The sequence below is a fragment of the Epithele typhae genome, assembly GCF_022376455.1.
Source record: "Epithele typhae strain CBS 203.58 chromosome Unknown BXZ73scaffold_378, whole genome shotgun sequence".
Taxonomy (NCBI): domain Eukaryota; kingdom Fungi; phylum Basidiomycota; class Agaricomycetes; order Polyporales; family Epitheliaceae; genus Epithele; species Epithele typhae.
Window position 1 is genome coordinate 1 of NW_025954569.1, and position 12,823 is coordinate 12,823.

The 12,823-nt window shown below is 60.4% G+C and overlaps 2 protein-coding genes across 2 annotated transcripts; one reads left to right on the plus strand and one right to left on the minus strand.

Annotated features, from left to right (window-relative positions):
• Window positions 1–2,670: 2,670 nt before the first annotated feature.
• Window positions 2,671–2,889, minus strand: BXZ73DRAFT_5072 (uncharacterized protein; the record flags this gene model as incomplete). The annotated part of the gene is made up of 1 exon (XM_048020490.1): window positions 2,671–2,889. A coding segment is annotated over one exon (219 nt), but the record flags the coding sequence as incomplete, so codon positions are not given.
• Window positions 2,890–3,584: 695 nt separating this feature from the next.
• Window positions 3,585–5,040, plus strand: BXZ73DRAFT_60923 (uncharacterized protein; the record flags this gene model as incomplete). Its single annotated transcript, XM_048021715.1, has 2 exons — window positions 3,585–4,145; window positions 4,174–5,040. The coding sequence occupies 2 exons, from the start codon at window positions 3,585–3,587 to the stop codon at window positions 5,038–5,040; spliced, it is 1,428 nt and encodes a 475-aa protein (XP_047870621.1).
• Between the last annotated feature and the right edge of the window lie 7,783 nt (window positions 5,041–12,823).

Sequence of the window (12,823 nt, forward strand, 5' to 3'; positions counted from 1 at the left end):
ACTCGCCTTCACCGTCGTCTTCGTCTGATGGGTCATCATAGATGGCTCCGCCTCCGCGTCGTCTGCTGTTGGCTCTACTGGTGGAGCTTCAGGTTTGTGTGGGGAACTGGAAACAGGTGTAGTGAGATCGTCGTCCTGGATAGGCTGCAGTTCGACGTCCAAAGGTTCGCGCTCCTCAAGGTCCTCAGAGATCGCATCTTGAGAGTCGCCGTTTTCGGTAGGGGTCAGAGGGGGCTCCTCCGCCTCAGACTCGGCAGCGTCTTCAGGCGCACTTTCCACATTATCGTCTGGCTGGGCCTCCGCCGGAACCGGTGAGCTCTCTGGAGCCGGGACTAGCTCCTCCGATGGCGTCACCTCGGGGTTCGTCTCCAGGACCCGTGCGGATGCCTTCGCTTTTTCGTCGAGCTCGTAAGTGAGAGCAAGGACGCACAGATCCGGCGTGGAGAGCACGGAGTAGTCTCCAGTCTTCTTGGCCCATTGGATCACTGGGATCGCATCTCAGCGTCCTGCCGGCCACCACGCAGAACGACGCACCATGGGCAACCGACGTAGACAGCGGTGCCTTGATTTCTATTCTCACCCCCGCGGACAACGCGAGCCGTTCGAAGTGTTCACGCGCTCGCTTGTCCTTGAGCTCGTCCAGGACCTGGGGACGGTGTAGAAGGTTTCCGCGAGCCCCCGCAAAGGCGAAAGCGAGAGAAGCGGTCCTGCATCCAGCACGAGTTGCTTGCAGGCGAATTTTGGGGTGCTCGGGGCAGCAGTGGGGGTGGAGGAGAGAGCAGCCATGGTCATTGGGCCGACCCCGACAGATTCGGAGAGGGAGAAGAGAAAATAGCGGATCACGTGTGGACGACGGTGCATTGGATCGGACTTGGCGGCCGACGGAGGAGTCGATCGCCGAAAGACGACCCTCGCCGTCGACCAGCCCGGGGAAGTTGTCTGCTTCAACGACCTCCACTACCCCGCCCCCCGACTGGCAGCGATGGCGAAGAAATCGTGAGTCCGTGCGCCCGCCTGAGCCGCGCGCCCTGATCCAGACGCTGATGTCACCCAGATTCCGTGTGGTCGTCCTCCCCGGAGATGGCATCGGTGCGTGCGCCTTTTCTGCTCATCGCCCCCCGCCGCGCTCACCGAGCTCTGCGCCAGGCCCCGAGGTCGTCGCTGAAGCAGTGCGCGTGCTCGAGGTCGTCTCCGCCGCCTCGGGCGACATCGAGCTCAAGCTCGAGACCCACCAGTTCGGCGGCTGCGCCATCGACGCGACCGGCGAGCCCCTCCCCGCGTCCACGCTCAAGGCCTGCCAAGAGGCCGATGCGATCCTCATGGGTCCGTCCTCCCCTTCTCGCCTTTCCGCCCAACCCCCCTTGACGCTCCGCGCCAGGTTCCATCGGCGGCCCTAAGTGGGGCGTGAACAGCAAGGTGCGCCCCGAGCAGGGCCTCCTCGCCCTCCGCAAAGCCCTCGGCCTCTACGCCAACATCCGGCCCGCCAACTTCGCGTCCGACTCCCTCCTCGCGAACTCGCCCCTCAAGCCGTCCGTCGCCGAGGGCGTCGACATCATCGTCGTCCGCGAGCTCATCGGCGGCGCGTACTTCGGCGCGCGCAAGGAGCTCGGCGCGGGCGCGGGCCCCGACGCCGACTCCGCCTGGGACACCATGGTCTACTCCGTGGGCGAGGTGCAGCGGATCACGCGCGTCGCCGCGCAGATCGCGATGCAGGCGAACCCGCCCCTGCCGGTGACGTCGATCGACAAGGCGAACGTGCTCGCGAGCTCCCGGCTCTGGCGCAAGGTCGTCTCCGAGACCCTCCAGGCCGAGTACCCCCAGCTCCAGCTCGAGCACCAGCTCGTCGACTCGGCCGCGATGCTCATCGTCGCGAACCCCAAAAAGCTCAACGGCGTGATCGTCACGGAGAACCTGTTCGGCGACATGTGCGTCGTCTGTTCGTGTCCCCAGATGGTGGTGCTGACGGCGGATGCGACAGCCTTTCCGACGAGTCCAGCGTCATTCCTGGATCACTCGGCCTTCTCCCTTCGGCCTCCCTGGCCGGAGCGCCCTCGGTTTCCGATGCCCTGTCTCCGGACTTCAAGTCCACTCCCGGTCTCTACGAGCCCATTCACGGATCGGCACCCGACATTACCGGCAAGGGGATCGCGAACCCCATTGGCACCATCCTCAGTGCTGCTATGCTTCTCCGCTACTCTCTCGGTCTCGAAAAGTACGCACAAGCTATTGAAACGTCTGTGCGCAAGGCCCTCGACGACAAGCCCTCTGGTGGCTTCGAGCTTCGTACGGCAGATCTGGGTGGTAGCGTTTCGACAAAGGAGCTGGGCGACAAGGTGGTGGAGATCCTCAAGGGGCTGCTGTGAAAACCTTGTACGTCTAACGCAAACTTGTACTATTGTAAGCTCCGATAGCAGCCATGATAGCGCAAGGCTTGCGTACAATGTCGATTCTGGACCTTTGTATACATAATATGTGGGATGGTGTCTAGCGTAAGGACCGACTGGGACCAGAAACATGGGATACGTAACAATGCAGCGACTGTAATCCGTACAGCGGCATACTAGAAGAAGATTAGTGGTCTCGCAAACCCGCTCACAGTGCCACGAGACTACTTCTCCCCGGCTCCCACTTTCTAGACGACTAAGACGTATGCTCCCCCTTCTCCATCAGTTCCACCATATCCATGTCGTGCTTGATGGGGATGATCGCATAGTCTGAGACCCCATCCGCGTCGGGCGAGAGGTTGCAAGGGTATCGCGCCTCGCCGATCGTCCCTGCCCAATCGAAATCAGCAATCCTCACGTACTTGTTCTTCCGGGCCCTGGAGGACGCATTCTTCCAACCATCCAGGAGTAAGACGTTGGGGGGCCGGATGTCTCCATGTACATAATGGTCATGCTCGATGAACTTGATGACGACCTCGCGACCTTCGGGGCCGTTGAGACGCGCGACGAAGACGCTGCGGTGGGCGCTTTGAATACGTTGATGTACGCCAACAGCCACCTGCATTGCTTCGTCTCTTCTTTGCACATGGAGCTCAACATCCCTATATTTACGGTCGAGGGCCGGGTATTGCGTTACTGCGTAGCCTTCGACCTGACGCGGTCACCGTCCCGTCAGACGCCGACTACCTGGACCTTCTTATCGCTGTGTCCCAGGTGGTAGGACAACCTGACACATCTCGACTTCCGATATACAAAGTGAGCTGCAATTGTTCTCCGTCCCCTCGGTCTTGCATCGAAGCGTTATAATCAGCCGAAGGATGCCATGTACGCCACTCACGGACCACGTCTGCAATCGCTCCTCGTCGTCCACGACTACGACCCGCGCATGTTCTGCGACAATATCACTGCCCTCATGTCGGAGTTGGATGACGACTCCATCCAGGGAGGCCTTGCCATTGAGCCCTCACAACAACCTGACACGACATGTGCTCTTGTGGTCAACATCGTTCCACCTCTGGGCTTCAAGAAGTTGCGGTGTCGTGAAGATGAGGACGAGAAAGAAGACGGAAATATACTCAACGATATGATGAAGAGTTTGTGATTCGTGCATCAGTGCCACTCGACACTGTAGGCTGACGAATGGCGTCTTTGCCTTTAGGGTTTCGACGGACGGTGAGAGCCAAAGACTACAGCGCTCCGTCTCAAGACTGCCCTGCTTCCCAATATCATCGAACTCACTGCGGTCCGGGCGCTATCATCGACGGTCGTCGCACAAGTATTGCCGTAAATCCCCTCCCGCCTCCACTCGAGATCTTCCACCCCGCTTTCGCCACCTTCAAGCGTCTGTCTCCAGAGCGTAATCTCTCTGTCCCTGAAGACTTCGTCAGGACAACTGCAAAGCTCGTGCACGCAGGATCTCACATCTTCCCTGACGTGTGGGAACCCGAAGACGGAATTTGTCGGCTTCTCTCCGCTCTGCTCGGCTTCTCTCTCCAGCAACCTTCCGACAAGACGGTCAAGCGAAAACGTCCGGGCTACTTCATTCCTTCCGCTGTTCCTCCCCCATTTTCCGGCACCGCTTCGCTAGCTACGATTGAGCTTGGTACAGAATCGGGGACTGGCGCTCTCCGCTCGACATCCGCGCACATAGCGCATTGGTGCGAAGTCGAACAAAAGGCGAGCCTTTCCATTCAGGCCATCGTCTGTCCATCCGGTCTTACGTTCGCAGACGATCCTTAACAGCTGCTTCACGCCCTCCTTCGTGATCGGCGTCGACGGCCCGCACATCTCCATCTCGGGTATCATGATCACGGGCAAGCCCATCGTACAACACTTGAGAGACATCTGGCTCTCGCAGGACCACCACCGTGACGGGGAAGTGCTCCTGGAGAACGCGCGGGTCCTCTACGCCCTCAAGCTCGCACTCGAACGCCTGCACACGTTCTACACTGACCTTCCTCTCCCGACGACAGACGCATATCGCTTCTTCCCTCTCGCCACTCGGTACTCAGCGCCAGACGGTCGTCCCGTGAACCTTACTTATATCGACGTGCTGAAAAAGCCCGGCGAAAGCTCCACCGTGTTTCTCGCGCGCCTGGACGTGCCGGAGCCGCGCCACGTTGTCGTCAAGTTCGCGGAACGGTACGGCGTCCGGGCGCACGAGCTACTCGCGGAGGCCGGCCTGGCGCCTGCCCTGCTCTACCACGGCGCCGTCTGGCCTGGGGAGGACTACCACGGCCACGAGATGGTCGTCATGGAGCACGTGGAGGGCGTCCCCGCGTTCGAGCCGGAGTGGCAGAGCGCCGCCGCGCCCGAGGTTGAGCGCGCGATGAAGATCCTGTATGACAACGGGATGGTTCATGGAGATCTGCGCCCGCCGAACATCTTGCTCTTGCACGGCTGGGAGCAGGGTGTTGAAGGCAGGGTGAGGATCATCGACTTTGACTGGGCGGGTCGGGAGGGCGAGGTGCGCTATCCAGGCCGATTGTCGAAGCAGGTGTTCCCGGTGGACGGCATTGACGACCACTCTCCGATTACTTACGCGCACGACAAAGGGATGTTAAGTCTGCTCCGCAGAGGCGCTCACCGCCCTTAGACCGTATCGAGTAGACACAATTGAGGGACTTCATGTAGCAATACAGCGACTGTAGCGCCGCATAGGAGAATATTAGTGGTATCGCAACGATATGCTAATGAAAACGATTAAACGCTTCGCCAGGAACAGCGCAATCAACAACAAAACCACCGCCAACTTCATGTAGCGCTGTACGACGGCGGCACGTCCGTCAGCTCCTGTGCTGCAAGCGCCTGCCCCGTCGCCGCCGCCGCCGACGACGACGACGACGAGCCCGCGGCGGCGACGGACTGCCCGTTCGCGTCGAAGCGGACGCCCGAGTCCGCGTTGTACGTCACCTCCTGTGGCACGCTCAGTATCCCCGCCTCCGCTGCCTTGCTCCGCCCGAGTTGGTTCGGGCTCGTGCGCACCGGCAGGCGAGAGCCCGCCGCGAGCCCAAGCTGTGAGGACGAGCTCGCGCTCCAGTCGCTCGCCGACGGGCCACCGCCGACCTCAGAAGTGGCGTAGTCGCTGAACGACTGCGGCTGGCGGGCGTCGCTGAAGGTGCCCAGGCGCAGGAGGGGAGGTTTCCCCCCGCTGGAGGCGCTGAAAACGGACTGGGGGCCGGGGGAGGGGGCGATGTTGGCGGTGTACGTTGAAGGAGAGGTTGATTGGGGGTAGGGAGTCGGCTTGACCTCTGAGGTAAGGGCGTTAGAACGACGATACGGGAAGAGTAGAGACGGGGCTTACCGTGATGGTCCTCCTCAAGAAGGTCCCCTGGATGGACGCGAGAGGCGTAGAAGAATGGCTTGCTGCCGCGGCGCCCGCGGCGCAAGTAGAGGCACCAGACGGCGAGGACGGCCCCGACGATCACGGCGACACCGCCGACGACACCGCCGACGATGGCGCCGACGGGTGTGCCAGAGCTGCTGGAGGATTGGGTGCCGACGACGGTGGTAACAGCCGGTGGGAGAGCTGCTGAGGTCGCAATTTGAGCCCCAGTGGCGGAGACTCCTGCCGCTGGCTGGTATGCGACCGCGTCCAAGTAGAAAGGATAGCTGTCGTTGGCCAAAACAACACTCATATCCAGCAAGTGTGTCCCGGATTTCAGTGACTCCAGTTTAAGCCAGACAACAGGGTAAGAAGTAGAGCCATTGTTGGGTACTGAGAGGATACCGAGGTCCTGCCCGTCCAGACTGAATTGCACTTGGGGAGGGTTGACGCCGTCAATTGTGGTGGCTTGACCCAGAACGGCCACAGCGACGCCTGGGCATCCGCCATCAATGACGAGTTGTGGCGGCGCGGTAAGAAGGTCTTACCGTCGAAACTGAACGTTGCGTTTGCTCCTGTAAATCCTGCTGTAATGGTATTCTGCCAAGTGTTCTGGGCCTTCTGCGAGATCCACTCGCCCGACGTGTAGTTGATCGCCCCGGGCCCGGCTGGATCCTGGTCGTCCGCAATGATAGTGTTCCCCGACATGTATTTTCAAAAAGAGCAAGAGGAGGAGAAACCGAGATGATCGAGGAAGAGAAAGACGGGGCGAAGCGTGGTGTCGCGGCTGGAGCAACGACCATATACGTGAACGGCATGCTTTTCATATCCTTCCCGATATCATTCACCGCCCGAGATGTTCGGGCGGCGACAGCACCACAGCCCTGTGAGATTCTCGTTCAGGGCTCATGCCACCGCGTGAACAACGAAACGAGCACCGGCGATGCAGCAGTCATGACCGATTCACATGGCCGATGACTATCATGTCCCTCTTCCTTAGCAGTGCGAACGATGGGAGATGCACCCCAGCAATGCGTAATGTGCTGCTAATATGCCTGGGGCCCCAAGCTAGTGAGCATACAAGCACAAGTACGACCAACTATACGTACTGCCTGCAGACGTGGAGCGATACTAGATCTAGGGCGCGGGTATCTCGGCTGATGAAATTCCGCGTTCACCAAGGGGTCGCGCTTGCGATTTTCAATATGTCGGACAGTGCGCCCGCCGGGGATAGAGGTGATGAGCCGGAGTGCTCTTGTACGGCGAGTGGTGGTTCCGGCAGACCTCCATTAGCGCTCCCGGGGACTCCCGCAGAGAGCCGCCCGCGGATTGAGACCGACCCGTGCGGCAGCTGGTGAGAACAAGGCTGCAGCGTCCCACTGACGGCGTCGACTAAAATCGACTACACCCCCCTCACACTGCTGTCCTCCGAGTCGACGGAGGTCCGCGACACCGCGCACGCAACACTACCTCTTGCGAAACCCCGAGCTCGCCGCTCGGAGTTCCCGAATCCCTGATATGAAGCTGTGGTGCACGCTCGTGTCCACACTGCTCTTCACCTCCGGCGTAGCGCACGCCCAATTCCACCCCAGCGCCCCCTCGCGCTATGTCCGCCTGCCCTCCTTGCGCGAACAGGCCGAGATTCTCGACGGCTGGCGCGACGCGCGCCTCGCCAACATCCCCGCCCTGCTCACCAAGTACGGCATCGGCGTCTGGCTGGTAAGCTCGTCTTCCACCTCTCCCTGCACCCCATCATGCCCACCCGTCCCCGTGCCGACTGCAGACGAGCCAGCGCGAGCTCGCAGAGGACACCCTCTGGTGGTCCGTCAAGGACGCGACCGAGTACGCCGCCCACCGCCGCACCGTCCTCCTCTTCCACCGAAACGCCTCCTCCTCCGCGCTCGTCCCCGGGCGTCCGAACACGAACCCGCTCCGCTGGGTGGACAACACGGGCGCGGTCTGGCCCGAGCTCCGAGCCGCGCTCGCCGCGCTCGCGCCCCGCCGCATCGCGCTCAACACCGACCGGGACGTCGGCGCCGCCGGGGGCTGCACGTCGGCGAGTACGAGGCGCTCGCGGGCGGGCTCGGCGAGCGCTGGATGGAGCGCGCAGTGAACGAGCCGATGCTCGCGATCGAGTACGTCGCCGCGCGCGTGCCGGGCCAGCTCGCGTACTACCGGAAGCTGCAGGAGACGACCTGGGCCTTGATCGAAGAGGCGTTCAGCGAGCGGGTGGTCGTGCCGGGAGTGACGACGACTGAGGTGGGTTTCTCGCACCGGCTGCGCGCGCGACATCGCTCGAAGCTCACTGGAAGGGTGTGCGCAGGACGTCGAGTGGTGGTACCGCGAAAAGATGCTGCTGCTGAATGTGACGACGTGGAACCACCCTCGTGTGTCGGTGATCGTACCCGAGTCGTTCCCCGGATGGTCTGGGACCAAGGACATCATTCAAGAGGGAGATCTCTTACATGTCGACTTTGGCATCACCGCCATGGGCATGAATACTGACGTACAGCATATGGCGTACGTCCTGCGAACCTCAGTGAACGAGACAGACGCTCCCGTCGGTCTCAAGGAAGGTCTGAAGAAGGCCAACCGCATGCAAGAAATTGTTTTAGACAAGATGGTTGCCGGGAAGACTGGGAATCAAGTCCTTCAAGAGAGCCTGAACCAGACCACGCTGGAAGGTATAGAAGGCCAGATCTATTGCCATCCGATAGGAGACTGGGGGCACGCGCCAGGAGCTGTTATGGGTACGTCAAGCTGTTCCTAGTATTCGCTCTTGTACATCTGATGTGGGGTCCAGGGTTCATCAACCTGCCAGAGAATGTCCCAATCCTGGGCGAGCTTGCCATATTACCCAACACGTACTACAGCATCGAGCTCTTCGCATCCTCCTTCGTTCCCGAACGCAACGAGACACTGCGCTTCAGAGTCGAAGAGAATGCTTTTTGGAACGCGACTACAGAACGTTGGCAGTTCGTTTGGGGCCGTCAGGAGAGGCTACACCTCGTCAACGCAACGGCCGCTGCCGTCTCCCAGCCTCGCCCACCGGCGCTTGTTGTACAACCACAATAATTTCTCGCGAGGGCACAAGGACGTGCAAGCAGGAATCTCCTAAGGAGAGCGGGCGCCGTGGGGAGAGTGGGCCGAGTCGAGATCCTCCGTTAACGCCATCCACAGTGTACCGAAGCTAGTGTATGGACATTACAACATGGCGACTGTCTTCCGGACATACGGAACTAGAACATGTTGGCGAGCTTGCTCGCCGCCTCGCGAGCGTCGAGCCGTGGGCGTGTCGGCGTTCGCACCGTCGCGGACATGTACGCGGGCCGCGCCATCCCGAGCGGGTCGAGGTCGTTGGCAAGTGTCGCGGAGACGGAGTTTGAACGGCCGGGGATGGCGGACGATACGAACGTGGACGCTGACAGCGGGTCTCCGCCGCCGCCAAGAGGGTGCGAAGAGCCCGATGGAGGGCCGGACGCGTGCAGTGGCGAGATGGGTGCCGACTGGTTGGATGGCGGCACGGGAGGAAGTCCGGTTCCAGGAGGCTTCGGAGGTCCGGTGGAGGCAAGGGGCGACATCGGTGGCTTGACAAACATCGACCTGGTGCCGTCCACCAGTCTTCCACCGAGCGGCGGCCCATCTGAGGTAGGACGCGCGAAGGATCCGCTTGTGGTCGCAGCAGAGGAAGGACCCGCTCCTGGGGATTGGGGTGGGATGGGCGCGCGGCCCGGCGCTGGGCCGGCGGACAATGGTCCTTGAGGGAAACCATTCGTGTGCGACGAGGGAGCAGGTGCATGTGAAGGTGCGATCATGGAAGAGGTCACGCTGAGAGGAGGGGCTAGCGGGGGAGGACGACGAGATTCTACCGGTGGGTTCGAGGCGGGACGTTGGATGGGTGGGTTGGAGAAGTCTTCGAGAGGGGGGACGTAAGCAGGCCGAGGGGCGGTTACCGGCTTCTGGGGGACATGTTTCTTGTCCGCGGCGCTCACTTCGGGTCGAAGTGCTTCGAGTTCGCGCAGATGTTGTCGTTCGTACATGATGGTCGACCGGACGTGTTCAACCAAAGCAGCTGTGACGTCTTCAGTCACTATACGCCTGTGACGTTCCAGAGCGCGATGAAGGTTTTGGGATATGCCCTCAGCACGTCTCGCAAGTATCTGCTCATACTTGTTCGCCTAAACAAAAGTCAGTGGGTGGTCTTTTCAGGGTACTACCGTCACGCACCTCTTCCATTTCCTCCAGTGCCTCGTCTACCCTCTGGGGGCTGATGTTGCTGCTATTCTTCAAACGCTCCATATTCCTCCGCTTGGATATGGTGGCCTTGACCGCTGCCTGGTATTCCTCCAAAACCGCCGTCCGTTGCTGCAGGGTTTCCTTGGCAGACCGGGCGTTAAGACCTTGGTAGCCCAGAGAGTCTCCAATGATAACACATTCGCTGATCCCCTGCGCCTGATCCAAATCCGCCAAACTGTGATACACCCTCCCAATCTTCTGCATCGCGTTCCCGAGGGCGGGTGCGCCTCCGTGCTCGACACGTTCACGAGCTTATTGCCCATCTCCGCCTTCACCACTGCAATCGCTGTGCACACGACCGTCAGCCCCATTCGTTCTGCGCCTGCCAAAGCCCTGAACAACAAGCCCAAAAGGAAAAGACGACGTACACTTCCTCGCCCGCGCGAGCTTGTCGATCGCCTTCGCCGACTCGAAGAACTGGCCCTCGAGCTTCGTCAGCTCGAACCTCGCCCGCTGCAGCTCCTCGTCCTCGTCTGGCACGCCGCGGCGCATGAGGCTGAACCGCCCGACGCCTTCCGGCGCGTGCTGGGGGTGGGCTGGTACCCGAAGTCGCTCTCGACGAACGACCGGAGCTCCTCTTCGTGTATCAGGATCGGGTCCTCGCACACGCGCGTGAACCAGCGCTGAAGCATGATCTTCACCAGCCGGTCGTCTTCCTCGTCCGTCGGCGCGGACGTGCGCGCGAGCGGCAGCGCGGGCACGATCGTCTGCGGGTTGTTCAGGATCAGGGTTTCGTAGAACTGCTGGAACTCGAAATAGGAGCGCGAGACGTTGCGGTACGTCGTCCCGGTGAAGTTTGAGAGGTTCGTCTGTCCGAGTGTAGCGCGACAGCGGCGGTGGCGACCGGAGTGGGTGGGCAATGGTCAGCACGGGCTTGCGAGCAGCGTCGCGATAACCGGCCGGGGTGGGGATTACGCACCTGCGCGTCGAATTTAATGAGGACATCCCGCCTGTTGCGGTCCAGCGTCGTGATCCTCACGCGCAAGTACGGCTCTTTCCTCTCGAAGTTGGTGCCATTGGAGGCAGGGTTGATGCGGGGGGAAATGAGACCTGAGTCTGGCTGGCCGTAGATCTGAGGCTCCTTGCCGTAGAGGCCAGCAGGAGGACCGCGCGACTCGTGATTTGGGGAAGGCCGAGGGAGGTTGGGGATGACGTCGCTAGGGTCGTGCGGCCTGGTGGGCCACGGGGGCTCCTCTTGAGGGAAGTTGGGGACGGAGAGAGGGTCGAACATCGACATGGTTTGCGGCAGAGTCCAGTGCGGCGAGGTGGTGGACGTTCACGGCAGCCGTACACGGGGGCAGAGACGCTCCGCGCGCCTGCCCAGCAACAGTCCTGAAGCGAGTCCGACATCACCTTCCTCCGCATCTTCTTCATGATCTCCACCTCCGTCCCCCAACCTTCAGCAGTGTGAAGAGCCTGTTTGATGGTGAAACCGATACATGAACACCGCCGACGTCGATCGTGGGGCGTGCTGGAAGGAACCCGTCGAGCGCGACAGTGCTAATGAAGAACCAGTTCAAACGAAGGTAAAGGACGTAGGCTCTTTTCAATTTATCGGGCCCAAGATTACGACGGGTAACTGAGCGTCATGAACGCGGAGATCCGGACGATGACCATCAAGGAGTACTTCCATTTGTTTGTTCAGTAGGGATCCTCACGCCCGTCGAGCCGCGTTTTTTCGTGCCAACTTCGCACTATCCGCGATGTTCATACTTCAAGAGTACAAGATCGAAAAGCCTTTCCGAAAGCTTCTTGGGACACCGGTGGAGAACTGCAAGCTGGCGCGCAAACGGTTGGGCACCCAATCATCCTGGTGTGGACATAACTAATGTTTCTGCAACGCAGTGCGACGGCAAGGTCCAGGCCTTCAGGGCCAGTCACCAGCGCATCTTGGCTGCAGACCACGCACTGAAGGCTTTCTTGTGCATGTCGCACCCGCTAGAAGCCTCAGTGGCGGACGCCATATGTGCCAATTACCCCTCCAGATAGTTCTCCTCGGGCCCCTACACAATCACTCCCGCCCCCCAGGTTCCACTCTCACTGAGCTTGAAACCCGCCTGAAGAAGATGCACCTAAGATGAGAGTTCTGGCGCTCGCGGAAGACGACGAGACCCAGTTCTATGTCAAGTGGGACGACTGCGAAGATTCTGTCGGACCCATGGATAGCACCAATATGGGTTGGCTCTTGGGGCAAGAGTGTCGAGCGATTATTTTGTCCAGATGTCTCAGTCATGTCGCACCGCTCATGTCGTTTCTACTGTCCTTGCAATGTTATTTTTGCTGTCTACTCTGAATATGACAATCATGCCTTCGCCCCACGACCATGACTCTAACAAGTAAATATCCACGAGATCACGCTCGGTGGCCACTTAATTTCTCATCTGCTCGACCAAATCATCTGTTCTTGTTGGGCCAGTTCTCGCCATCTCCGGCCGCCTCACAAGCCTGAAGTCGTGTGATGTCAAATGGTACATCTAGTGGTTTGTTTGCGACAGGAATTACAACAGTATCAGGGTGTATACGTCTACTCGTGGACCCATAAATAGCCGACGACGTTATACGTCTGCGGTATCCGAGAGTAAAGGCAGCATGTGCCCCATGCGCAGTACTTTCGTCCGCAAATACTTGTCCAGGTCCTCCCCATACACTTCGCCCGCGCCAATCATCGTCGCACCCATCCCGCGCTCCCCCTCGTCCCCGTGCGACGCCGCCAGGTCGCCCAGCTTGTGTTGCTGGCGACGCTGCCACGAGCGCGGGA